The sequence below is a fragment of the Simochromis diagramma genome, unplaced genomic scaffold, assembly GCF_900408965.1.
Source record: "Simochromis diagramma unplaced genomic scaffold, fSimDia1.1 OVJJ01000487.1, whole genome shotgun sequence".
NCBI classification, from domain to species: domain Eukaryota; kingdom Metazoa; phylum Chordata; class Actinopteri; order Cichliformes; family Cichlidae; genus Simochromis; species Simochromis diagramma.
This window is the reverse complement of record NW_024387305.1, coordinates 3807710-3821763: the sequence shown is the minus strand read 5'-3', so window position 1 is coordinate 3821763 and position 14054 is coordinate 3807710. Positions and strand designations below refer to the sequence as shown.

The window sequence follows — 14054 nt, the reverse complement described above, 5'->3', positions numbered from 1 at the left end:
ATCTTACTGTCAATTTATATCAGTTAGGTAATTGCTTTTTGATCTTTTCTATTGATTTGGTACCCGGGACCCTAAAAGGAAGTAATAAAACATCGTAGAAAGTAGTACATCCGTTACGTCACAGCTCTATTTGTGCCTCGCGGCTGATAAGCAGAATAAACAAAAACAGCCTCATGAAGCAGCAGAATTCATCAATGAACATTTCCAAAGCAAGAGATTTGCCACATTTACACATCTGGCACAACAGCAGTGACTTTATTCGTTACTTAGAAGAAACAGAATCAGAGCGACTTTATTAATCCTAGAGGGAAATTGAGCAAATATACAACAAATGTCAAGCACTCGTATAAAATGAAGTGTCTCACTGCCTGACTGAGAGTGTATGCGTGCATAGACAGTTTACAGAGATACTGATAGATAAATGTTAAGATAAATATATAGATATGGGTATAAATAGAAATATTAATATAAAAGGACAAAAATATGTCATGTATGTCAAATATATGTCATCAGCAGCAACATGATATATTTTTTTCACTTTTAGACAGGTAAGACTTTATAAGTTATTTTTCATAAAGCAGCCATCCTCAGATATTTAATGTATTTCTAGGTGTTTTTATTTCAGAGCAGAAAATTTGGGGAGGAGAATATTGAAATGACTTGTGCAAATGTGATTTCTGAGATCCAAATTACAGCAGTACATTTGACACTGACAAAAAGCAAGTTTTATTTGTGCCTGATATGGTTGTGATAGTTGCTGCTAGCAGTGTTCATTTATTTAGAGTGAGAGGGGAAGATGCTATCAGAGCGAGTTCCTAATTGGCACAGATGGATGGCTCAAAGCTGCGAGCGCACTGCCAAAGCTTCGGTTTCATTCTCTAACTGCTCATGTTGAATGTTGAGAACTCAGTGGGAAAAAGAAAATGGAAATCCGCAGCTGCATGTGACATCACCACATCACCTACAATGTGCATATAATCCTCATTGCAGGCTAATTTCTGATCCCCTGTGTTTACTCACCTTTATATACTGCAGGTCTGAGCGTGCTCTGACAGAATAATCAGGCACATATATATGCAGGAAGGAGTTGAGCTGGTTGTTGCTGTTGCCCAGAGTCGGGGTGATGGCATCTATACGGTCACTCCTGTTCAGAGAATCGGAGTGATTCAGTCCAAATGGCCGTGGAGGAGATTTATTCTCTGTAGGAGAAAGAAATTTAAAGCATACTGGAATGCAAAAGTAATGCATGGCACTGCAAAAGTACTTTAAAGGGCCCTAATCCCTAAAGGTTCATTCAGTTCATCTGGACGTAGCGTTTTCAGAGGGAGAAACGTTTCATCACTCATCCAAGTGACTTCTTCAGTCTCAGCTGACTGCAGGTTTCCCCAACCTTATAAACAGCACGTTGGGAGGTCAGTTCCTTCATCTTAATTATGCAAATTGTCATGACCATTGATCAACAACCACTTATCAAAGGCCATGAGTACCATTCACAGAGAGTTGGGGAATGGCTGCAATCACAGCATTGTAAGATGGCGAAAGATGTACCCTTAGGCCCCCTCCTCGATTCAGAGATGGTCTTTCCCTTTTTACGTAAATGGCCTCCTTGACTCCGCACTCAGGCCAGCGTTCCTCCCTGTCCAGGATGTGTACATCCTCATCATTGAAAGAGTGTCCACTGGCCTGTAGGTGTAAATAGACTGCAGAGTCCTGGCCTGACGAGGTAGCTCTTCTGTGTTGTGCCATCCGCTTCGCCGGAGGTTGTTTGGCTTCCCCGATGTATAAATCACGCCAACCCTCCCGGCACATAACAGCGTACACTACATTACTCTGTTTGTGTTGGGGGACCTGATCCTTGCGGTGGATCAATTTTAGGCACAGCGTGTTTCTGGGGATTAAAGGTTGTCACTCTTCCAACTGATTTATCCATGGGGCCAAAATATCGACATTATTAGCCATTTACTGATATATCAGTACTGATGATTATAACGGCTGATAAATGAAAATGAAAAAAAGTAGAGACAGGAGAGGAAGTCTTTAAATGTTTTTTCCAGTGTGGACATTGTGTAGTTTGTCTATCAGAGGGCCCTTTGCAGCTTCCCTGGTGGCAACGTGTTTGCACAGTCGGGCAGAGCATACACGAGTAATCCACGACTTGTTCGGACAATAAAACAAGATTACTTTTCAACTGTGTTGTCATATTAGCTTTTTAAGTACTCGTAAATTCACATAACAAATTTAAAGAAAATCTGTTTATTTTTCGAGTGTCTGACAGAAAAGAACACCGGAATTGGTTTTCAGTCAGTTTTCAAACTCCTGTATCAGTTGGGCTCTATTTTACATTTCTGCTAGTCTGATCTAATATTACTGTTCCTTAAAGCTCATATGACACTAAATATTGATTTTCATTGTCTGTTAGATGATCTCTTTGGGCCTGTGTAATAATGACAACATAAAAAATTTAAGTTAGAAACTTTACATAATTAGAAATTTTGTCTCAATTGTTTTGAGGACATTAAGATGCTTAAAATTTCCTCTGAAACTAGTTGAGTTGTACAGCACTACTTAAGATCCTTTGTATCTGTGACTTTTTTCCAGGTTGAGTCTTAGGTACAAAGCTGTGATGTATGGAAATCTAATTTATGTGTAAGTCTTCTAGTTTCATATAGCAGTCTCCAGTGATGCTGCGTTCTTCTATGTGCTACCACATAGAAGACTTGTTCTTTTCCTTTCTTTTCTTGGTTATTTTTAATTAAAGCCAGATTATGTTTTCCACTTCTTAAAGAAGCCTTGTGAAAATCACACACAACAAAGTGGAAACAGCTTGGCCAACACTAATGCTACTACGCTGACTGGAATGTATGTAATCCCATGTTGGAATATGTGTGTATGAATGTGTATGAGTGAGGAAGTGAGAGGCAAAAACAGTGTGTGTGTGTGGGGGTGTGTAGAGGGAGCACAGTAGGCCAAAGACCTGGCATGTGGACTCTTGTGGATTAGTACTCTACTTTTTAGGGGCCAGGTCGACACAAAAAAACGTCAGTGTGCTGTGTCAAGAAAACACACATACTAGATTTATAAACACACACACACTCAAATGCCACTGCACCAACGTGAGCACTGTAGGCCTCTACTACAGACACAATGAAAGTGTATTTATTCCACAGCATTTCCTATGGGTGCGTTCACTTTTAATTCACTTTCAAAGCAGCCCTTCTATGTGTGTAGTATTGTGGGTTTTGTTCATGGGCCTGTAAATGTGAACATATGCATATGTGCATGTCTTTGTATGTGTGCTCAGTGGTGTCCAGCAGGGGGCTGTAGCTGTAGGTCTTGTTTATGTAGTCAGGGGGTTAAAGGTTAGGGGCGAGCGGGGCGGAGCCGGGTTCCACTCTGGGGCCTCTAGTCTCCAACACCATTCAGCCACTTGACTAATGGCTCAGGAGACGAGGATGTTAAGCCTCAGTCTGGATCCGTTTTCCACTCTGCCTCTTTCTCTTTTAGTGTCACACACATAGGTTTACAGTGTATGTTGCATTCAGGGACAAACAGACAGTGAACACTTTCTTTAAAAGTCACACAAAACAAGTCAGTTCTCAAGCAGACTATGAAAACCAAAAGGCTAAACACACTCAGGTATATTTAGGTAAAGCATGCAGGTAGGTGAAACTGTGACTCTACAACTTCATGCGTCTATTTAATATCAACAAAACATTCTCTTTCAAATAATGAAATTTCATCACTATTCACTAAAGGTTATAGAGTGATAGGTGATACTGAAAATCCACTGTACCTGGAGATCCTGCTAATGACTCAGCCCTACTGACTGCAAATGTACGAGACAGTGACAGAGGCACTTGGGGGAGAGAGGGATGAAACAAGAGAGAGACAAAAGAAGCGAGAAGACAGAAAGACGAGATTGTTAAAGTCGAGAAAATGGGTAATTTAATTAATTATATATGATAACATCTGATTAAAGAAAAGAAGTGTTAACTTGTTGTTCCTCTACTGATCAGCTTAAGATGAAAACTGGCACAAACCATGAAGCATTTGATTTAATTTCTTAGAGTGCACACATCCACCACAGGAGAGTTATTCTACTGTTTCACCAGTAGGTGTCTCTCAAATCACACCACCCAAATGAATCAGTCTAATAGCAGAGGACAGTGCTGTAGTTTATGAATGAACAGAGAAGAATGAGTGGATCACTAGATGATGCATTTTCATGACCTCTCTTGATTTATTATGTTATCATATTAGGACTTGTGACTTATTATTATATTATCTTTTACTCACAAAAGTGGCATTTTTCACATTTTTCTCATGTAACATGATGAGTACTTTATCCATACGTAATTTTTTAAAATTATGTTGCATGAGAACAAGGTGAAAAATTACAATTTTATGAGTAAATCATAGTGCGCTGCAAGTCTTATAAGACCTCCAGTACCTATAAAGCATAAAGAAGTAGTAAAACCTCTAATTCTTCATATGAGCAGTCTATAACATATTTTACTGGAAACAAGCTACAGTGGATCACACTGTAAATGGTCTATATCACAAACCCAGAGAGAAGAGCTACTCGTCCAGCTGCATTTTAACATTTTACTTACTAATAATATCATTTTTCTGTCACAGGGTTTTCTTTCCATCCATCCATCTTCTGCCAGTTTTCTGGCTATGGGGTGGATGGCTCGCTTGAGCAGGTCATCTACCAGTCAGAAGTTCAGTGGTTCGATCCCTAGCTACATGCGGAAGTCTTTGGATACTGAACAATGCAACTATTGGAGTGTGTGTGCAGTTTGAATGTTAGATAAAGTGCTTAGGTCTAAAAACAAAGTGTGTTATTGAGACTAATAGCAAAAAGCACTTCGAGTGCTCAGCTAGAGTAGAAAGCAATCCCTTTATTTGCAGCAGTCTAGGCACAGATGCCCAGACCTCCCCATCCCAAGATATTTCCAAGTCTGAGAGATATAACCTCTCAAGTGTGTCCTGAGTCTATCTTGGACGGGCCTCCTGGTAGGATATGCCCAAAACACCTAACCTAGGAGGTACCCAGGAGGCATCCTGTCAGAGCCTGAATCACCTCACATCTACTCTAAGCCCCTCCCAAATCAGACACCCTTTGCAGGAAGCTCATTTCTGCCATTTGTAGCTGTAACCTCACTGTTTCAGTCAGGCTAGGAACCTAAATCAACTGGTGACTCAACATCTTCAATTTTAAGCTCAGCTCTCTCTTCCCCGCAGCAGATCAGTACAATATCCTCATCTCCTGCTTTACTCTGTCCCATACCTGTGAACCAGAATCAGTGACAAACAACACTTTAGTCAAACACCCACCTAAAATGAGCTTGACATCAGCGCCATTGATGCAAACCAAACTTCCACTAGTTCACAGAACACATGTAGACCGGTTTGGCAAAGTCCCACCCACCTCCAAGTATTCCACAATGAGTGAAACGAAAACTGCAGTTTTGCTCCTGATTGTGAGGTAAAACTAACAGGCGGATTCTTCTGTCCAGACCCTCTCAAAGGAGGCTGACGAGTGAGATTCCCTAGAAGTTAGGATTCACTTTCATGGGTATAAAAATTTAAGACCTAGATCAAGAAATCTTACCTGGTGAGGCTGTCAGAGCCATTATCCCATAGAAGGAGAATGGTCCCGCTTCAAACTTCATCCCCTCTTTTCCTGCTTCCACCTCCACCTTCCCCTGTGACAGCCAAGGAAACGAATCATGAATTATCTTAAAAGTATGTAAGTGCTCAACACATTATATATCAACTTATCAGCTTAGTTAAACAAAAGATTACTTATTTGTGCTGGTTTTACGATATTTCCTGTAACTTTATGCTTTATTTTTTACTTTATTTATCCTGTCTGTGAGATTATAATAAATCCACCCTGCTTCCCTTGTTTCCTTTCCTTTTTACTACTTGTAGAAAATCCTCACTCTGTTTAATAGCTCCCAATCTGCTTCTAAGCTGGGTCTCAAGGGCAATGACCCCACACTTGCTCAAGCAGAACCTTATTTAATCCAAGGCTAATATACATGTCGACTTAGTGACCTGATAGGGGAAATATACAAAGTCTGCAAACCTTTGCAATAAAGACTTTGAACTCACTTTAGGAACAGTTATTTGGGACTTCCCTTTAAGGCGTACAGAGAAGTCCCAATACCCTCCCTGAATAAGACAATAGTGCTGGCTCCAGCGGCATATAAGAAACAGTGCAGAAATTCAGGGCTGCTTTCAGACCTGAGACTAAAACTACATGAAGTGCAGAAGTCCTTGATCTATACACTATTGAATACACTAACTATTATATATTATCATATATAATTATTACGCAAATGTGTGTTTCCAAGATTTGCAGGGTGAAAGATTTTCATTAAGGCTGGTGTCATAGCTTGGATTTTAAAAGGTTTTAAGTTCAGTTTGGTTCCTATTTAAAGGTTTTTTTTCTGAATGATGCTTAACTTTGACTTTCTAAGAAATTTCCTGTCACACTCTATGACAGTTCAAATAATAACATTTAAATGTGAACACTGTGTAACAATCAGAAAACTTCATTTTGAGGATAATGCAGGAATCCCACAGGGTTCCGTTTTTGGCCTGCTTGTTTTCAGCTTTGATGTGTTTATGCACATAAGATGCTTAGATGACGTATGCATTGTCCATAACTATGTGCGATTGGTTCCACAGTAATAGTAAAGCAGGCACAAGAAGAACAAGAAGAGTTCTCTAACTCCTTGTCCAGATGAACATGGGTACTGATGAACAAATTCAGCCTGACTGTGACACGTTATCCAAAACACCTGTAAAGTGTGTTTACCCCAAACCTTTATTTCTTTATTGCTTATTGCATTATTTAGGCTCATAGATGATACTGAACGCTCTTGTTTCTATTTCTTATAGATAAACAAAACAATTTATCAGGACAACTGTGTCTAATTTTTTTTAAATGTTGGAAGTTATTTGTCAAATAAATTATTCTCCAAGATTAATGAACCATATACTGAATACATTTGAGAAGTAATTAACTAAATAAGTAAATAATTAAGTATTTTATTGGTTATAAGCAGGACTCGTATTGGTCATACTGTATGACTGTGCAATTAATGTCTGGCTAAGAAACCACACGACTGAAATTTTCTCAAGAAGGTAAATATTTCATGGTTTGATTTCACTGAATTTCATCAGGGTTAGACTCATCTGGGACATACTGATGTCACACATTCTCACGCTTACCACAAAGAACTCAAACAGGATAACAACTTTAAACTCAAACTGAAACAATTTTTGGATTAGTCATGGATCATCTGGGTTATGTTTCATTTTATGGTACTACTTTAAAGACCCGTCTAGGGACTGGCACAATAAATTTGCTCATGCTATAAATGCTATGGTATGTGGCACTGGTCTTTTAAAATGCTGTATCTCTTAGGTCAGACATTATTATAACTAATTAGCTTCTTATCTATAGTATTATTGCTTGTTTTAGTTTAAACTGCCCTACAGTACAGTCATACCGCGCATACCTTAGGGATGCATGGCTTCTGTGGGAACAAACTCTTGCAGTACAACTCTGTTAGATCGATGACTACACCGTGAAAAACTGTAGGTCAGAGGAAAACGAATGCTTGCAGTGCTACAAGCAGCATTTTTAAACTGATCACATAGTATATACTGTTTATTCATCTGTAGTGACGACAGAAGGAAATAATGGAATTAAATGATGCAGGTAAAACGAACTTATCCTGCATGAGCAGAGTTAGAATACTTGCGTTATTTTTTTTAATGTTAAACCTAAAATACATATTAATATTTACATTTTTCCCAAACTGGTTATGTAGTGGGTTTTTTTGTTGTTGTTTAAAAAAAAAAAAATCAAGACTACTGATGTATCCTTCCACCTTGAAACTCGTTGTGTCCACACACCTGCAGGATGAGGATGAAATAATCCACAGGTTTGTTCCTGTGGAAGAGGTAGTGCTCTGGTGCCCGCTTGTTCTTATCATCGTATTTTAGCTCCTGGATGACATTTGGATGCTTCAACAAGCGCAGCAGAATCTTTTCTGACATCTGCATCGGTGCAAATGGCTCAACCTCTGAAGAGACAAGGAGAGAAAAAGACTGTGGTAAGACAAAACATTTCATTTCTTATGAAAAGTTAAATAATTATATCAATGTAATAAAATTATTCTTATATATCTCCCTTATTGCCATGAAAAATCCCAAAACATAAAATAAATGAGTCCTAAAAAAGTATTACTGTTCATGGACTATTTACAAGAAAAACGCCACCGTGATGTCACCTGATGGTTTGAAAATTTTGTTTGTCAATCATCCGCCATTAGCCACTGAGCACATACCACACTAGTTTGGGGATGGGCAATTAGTTTTCCAAGGGGGCCACATGGTGCTGTTACCTGTGCAGACAAAGGTTTGATGTGTTTAAATGTGGCAGTTTTACTTACATTTATCCAAAGAAAGGCATGTATATGAGCTGGCCTATTTTTTTTTAAACCAAAGACCCGGCAAACTTATATTTGTATTCTTAATATTTTATTTCTAACATATTGTTTTAAACTGATTTTAGACAAAGATTATATTGAAAATGACATCAGCAAAAGCGGCAGAAACAGACTTAGTAGAAAGTGAAAGATGAAACTGTAAAACTGGATTTTAATAATGACAGAGGTATAGTTTTTGAGTTATCCACATGAACCTAACGTAAATATATCAAATGCAAAGTTATGTAGGTTCTGGGATATTTCTGGAAAGATTCCTTTACTAGGCTTTGTTCCTTTACTTGTTGCAGTAAGGAATTTCAGAGATTAAAATCTCATATTAGAGGAAATTTTAAGATTAAAAAAATAAAATCATGTGTATTTTCAAGTCTTTGTAGGATTTTAAATGAATCAAATGTATAATTGTTGTTTGCATTATTTATCACTGACCTAGTGGATTATTTAATAGAAAATGGCTCACAGATGATTAATTTTGATGGCATGGCAATAAATATATTTAGCTTAGGGTAATGATATATGTAGACAATAAACTTATTTTTCCAACATCAAAACAGGGGATATAGAAATAGATCACTTGTGTAATCTATTAGGGATAATCACTTAAATTCTGGAGCTTAAATTCCTTATGTTCTCAAAGTCAAAATTAAAGCATATATTGTCCATGGATAGCAGGGAAGATCGGACCCACTCTGTATCATAGTCATAAAGAGAAGGATTACATAAGGGAAACTAAACTCAGTGAACTAGCATACAACTATCTGCTCAGCCAGGATAAAATGGGAAATATTTGTCACCATGGATCTTGCATGTTAAACAGATATTGGATAATTGTAGCTTATCTTATCTCTGGTTTACACAAAAGTTTAAAAAACATTAACTAGGTGAAACATGTTCTTAAACACTGGATGAAAGATTGCCACTTCTTGCAAAAGTGGCAAAGTGATCATATGATAATAAAATAAAGTATAAATAAGAGCTATAGCTGGAAAAATCATCTGCTGCAGTAAAACAAATAGTACAAATAGCAGTGGCTGACAAATTACTCGCTAAAGCGAAAGATGAATCACGGGCATGCGATCAGTGCCGCTTATCTGTCGGTTACAAAGCTCCAGATGAATGACCATGCCAAATTTCATTAAAGTTAATAGGAAAACAGAATATTGATGAAGTAAGCATTCCCCCCTCAAATCAATTCATTAAATAGAGACAATTACTGTAAGAACCACATCCTAACAAAAAAGTTAATATTTTGATGGTTTGGTTTTTACCTGATAACAAAAATACAAAATATTAGCAACATTGTGCTGCTGCAGAAACTGTATAAACCGTTACTGCATTTTTGTGAGGTAAGAGCCCTACATAAGGGGCCAAAAATTTAAATAAATGTTAATACAGACACCCCCCTTCCCCCTCATTGTGTCTGGTCCTCTTCAACCACCTATTGGGCCAATCAGCTCCTTCAACTCATCAGCGGTGATATGTGTCAGCTGGCTGCTGGCTCCACCACCAGGAACTAAACTCCCTAATAGCCTTTAGAGGAACTTAATCAACGCTTAGCTGCCAGGTCAAAGTTCTAAAGCAAATCCAACTGCAATGAGGCATAGTGAACCGCTGCTGCTGGTGTAGTAGTACTTGCTGCCTGCTCTGAAATCCATTTCCCGAGGGAAAGCGGGTGAAATATTTCACATTTTACGCTAGTAAGTAACCAAGTATGTCGACTTGTGTGAGAACTGCGATTATAGGCCAAAAATCCTGGACGTGATGTCACTGAGGAACGAGTGTAAGCAAACAGGGTGGTGTTTTTAAAGCTGTGAGCAAAGATCTCAACATGTAACCTTCTGTGCATGACACGCAAGCAAATAAACGCCTGCATTTTTTTGGACCCGTGTCCATTCTGCAGACATCCTGTGTCGGGCTTATAGAGAGGCCTTCCACCTCTTTACACATACATACCAGCACACTTGTTGTGAGTCCCCACGCAATTCATTCCCTCACACATAGACGCACACAACGGCTACTCATGCTACACAAATACTCACACCTCCTCCTCTCTACACCCACTTGCCCAAAACTCAAAGCCCGTATGGGCACACAAACACACTCACGCACACACTTTCCCCACAGTGAGGGGCTGAGGGCACACTGGGGGAAGTCAAGCAGCAACGCAGCCCACTTGCCTGTTGCTAGGAAACGCAGGGTAGCCAGCAGAAGCTGAGGTGATATTTTAACCTTCATTTCATTGTCGGTAGGCTTGAAGGCCGAGAAATCCTGCTTTCTTTCCCGATGCGTGATTTTCTTCTTTGTCTTGTTGTCAGCTGAGGAGGGAAAAATGAAAAGTCAGGTGTAAGAGTCAACCTGCAACAGGTTGGCTGCAACAGGAAAAGATCAGTCCACGACACTCCTCAGACGCTGAGCTAGTCATTTCGGGTCAAAAGGTGGCTAAACTTGAGTTACCCTGCACTGATTACTGTTTTCCATAAAAGTAGCAGTGCTGACTTTCTGAGAACTACAGCAGAGCTATAGGAGGGCTACATTGTTACCACATTCCCGGCATTACAGAAGTACTGGCACGTACTCCATGTACACAGATACCATCATTTTTTACAAAGTCGAAGGTAAAATATTAATTATGGTTGTCCATGATTATGAATGTATTTTGACTCCTATAATTATTTGATACCCTGATGAATTTGTAGGCTTGCTCACTTTCAAAGAAATGAACAATCTCTACTTTTTATTGCAGTCTCATTTTAATAGAGAAAAACAGAATAGCAACCAAAAATCCAGAACAAAGCACATTTCAAAAAAGTTATAAATCGATTTAGAAATTGATTTGCATGGCATTGATTAAGTATTTGATCTGTGTGCCATATAGCCACACAGATCACGAGTTGCCATGTGGGCAACTTGTTATGCATATACACCAAACCTGTCCACAGAATCATTTTCCATTCCAACCTCTCCACCAATATGAGCAAAACCAAAGAATTGTCAAAGGACATCGGGGACAAGACCACAGACCTGCACAAAGCTGGAACGGGCTGCAAGACCAGCAAGTAGCTTGGTGAGAAGGTGACGACTACTGCTGTAATTATTCAGAAGAATGGAAGAATGAGAAATGAGAAAGGTGGTGGATCAACCCAAAAAGGCAGTTGGGAAGTCACCAAGGACAGTCACCAAGAACAGCACCTCCCACCCACCCAAATCCTCAAGATGGCACATGTAGACATCTGTCTTTAGTTTTACAGGGAATATCTGAATGATTCGGAGAAGTTTTGGAAGAAAGTGGTGTGGTCAGATGAAACGAAGTTCAAGCTCTTTGGTATCAACTCAACCCACCATATTTGGAGGAAGAGTAATGCTGAGAATGAACCAAAGAACACCATCCCCCAAGTCAAGCAACGACATGGAAAAATTATGCTTTGGAGCTGTTTTTCTAAGGGTACAGGATGACTTGGACTAATTGAGGGGCCAATGGAATGGGCCATGTATCATAAAATATTGGAGGAGAACCACTTTCCCTTAGCCAGAACACTGAGGTCATTGATATGTCTTCTAGCATGACAACCCACAACATACCACCAGGACAACAAAGGAGTGGTTCAAGAAGCACATTAAAGTCATGGAATGGACTTGCCAGCTTCTAGACCTCAGTCTATAGAAAATCCGTGAAAGGGAGCTGAAGCTTCAAATTGCCAAAGGGCAGCCAATAGGATTTAGAGTTTCTGTAAAGAGGTGTGGGCCAAAATCCTTCATGAGATGTGTGTAAACCTGGTGACTAACTACAAGAAACAGAGTCATAGTTTGCCTGGTAATCTTATTTCACTCCAATAAAATTTAAACTGTAATAGAAATTAGAGACTTTTCATTTCTTTTTAAATTAAATAAACTTACAAATTCAGCAGGAGATCAGATAGATAGATAGTGTTGGGAAGGTTACTTTTAAAATGTATTTTGTAACGTATTCCGTTACATTACACAATGACAGTAACGTATTCTGAATACTTTGGATTACTTAATACAGTGGCTTGCAAAAGTATTCGGCCCCCTTGAACTTTCCCACATTTTGTCACATTACAGCCACAGACATGAATCAATTCTATTGGAATTCCACGTGAAAGACCGATACAAAGTGTTGTACACGGGAGAAGTGGAACGAAAATCATACATGATTCCAAACATTTTTTACAAATAAATAACTGAAAAGTGGGGTGTACGTAATTATTCAGCCCCCTGAGTCAATACTTTGTAGAACCACCTTTTGCTGCAGTTACAGCTGCCAGTCTTTTAGGGTATGTCTCTGCCAGCTTTGCACATCTAGAGACTGAAACCTTTGCCCATTCTTCTTTGCAAAACAGCTCCAGCTCAGTCAGATTAGATGGACAGCATTGTGACCAGCAGTTTTCAGATCTTGCCACAGATTCTCGATTGGATTTAGATCTGGACTTTGACTGGGCCAGTCTAACACATGGATATGTTTTGTTTTAAACCATTCCATTGTTGCCCTGGCTTTATGTTTAGGGTCGTTGTCCTGCTGGAAGGTGAACCTCCGCCCCAGTCTCAAGTCTTTTGTAGACTCCAAGAGGTTTTCTTCCAAGATTGCCCTGTATTTGGCTCCATCCATTTTCCCCATCAACTCTGACCAGCTTCCCTGTCCCTGCTGAAGAGAAGCCCCCCCAGAGCATGATGCTGCCACCACCATATTTGACAGTGGGGATGGTGTGTTCAGAGTGATGTGCAGTGTTAGTTTTCTGCCACACATAGCGTTTTGCATTTTGGCCAAAAAGTTCCATTTTGGTCTCATCTGACCAGAGCACCTTCTTCACATGTTTGCTGTGTCCCCCACATGGCTTGTGGCAAACTGCAAACGGGACTTCTTATGGTTTTCTGTTAACAATGGCTTTCTTCTTGCCACTCTTCCATAAAGGCCAACTTTGTGCAGTGCACGACTAATAGTTGTCCTATGGACAGATTCCCCCACCTGAGCTGTAGATCTCTGCAGCTCGTTCAGAGTCACCATGGGCCTGTTGGCTGCATTTCTGATCAGCACTCTCCTTGTTCGGCCTGTGAGTTTAGGTGGACGGCCTTGTCTTGGTAGGTTTACAGTTGTGCCATACTCCTTCCATTTCTGAATGATCACTTGAACAGTGCTCCGTGGGATGTTCAAGGCTTGGGAAATGTTTTTGTAGCCTAAGCCTGCTTTAAATTTCTCAATAACTTTATCCCTGACCTGTCTGCTGAGTTCTTTGGACTTCATGGTGTTGTTGCTCCCAAGATTCTCCTAGACAACCTCTGAGGCCGTCACAGAGCAGCTGTTTTTGTGCTGACATTAGATTACACACAGGTGAACTTTATTTAGTCATTAGCACTCATCAGGCAATGTCTATGGGCAACTGACTGCACTCAGACCAAAGGGGGCTGAATAATTACGCACACCCCACTTTTCAGTTATTTATTTGTAAAAAATGTTTGGAATCATGTATGATTTTCATTCCACTTCTCACGTGTACACCACTTTGTATC

At 39.6% G+C, this 14054-nt stretch overlaps 1 protein-coding gene across 2 annotated transcripts in view; it reads right to left on the bottom strand.

The window, feature by feature from the left end:
* The window catches only part of cnnm2b (cyclin and CBS domain divalent metal cation transport mediator 2b), a 50395-nt gene that overhangs the window by 2921 nt on the left and 33420 nt on the right, over nt 1–14054 (bottom strand). The window contains exons 3-7 of one of the 2 annotated variants that reach the window (XM_040004818.1): nt 10709–10846; nt 7939–8108; nt 5618–5711; nt 3794–3856; nt 1021–1199 (exon numbers count right to left, since the gene is read on the bottom strand). In XM_040004818.1, the coding sequence (XP_039860752.1) occupies nt 1021–1199; nt 3794–3856; nt 5618–5711; nt 7939–8108; nt 10709–10846 (644 nt within the window). The remainder of the gene's footprint in view (nt 1–1020; nt 1200–3793; nt 3857–5617; nt 5712–7938; nt 8109–10708; nt 10847–14054) is intronic. The other variant, XM_040004819.1, reaches the window with a different exon arrangement.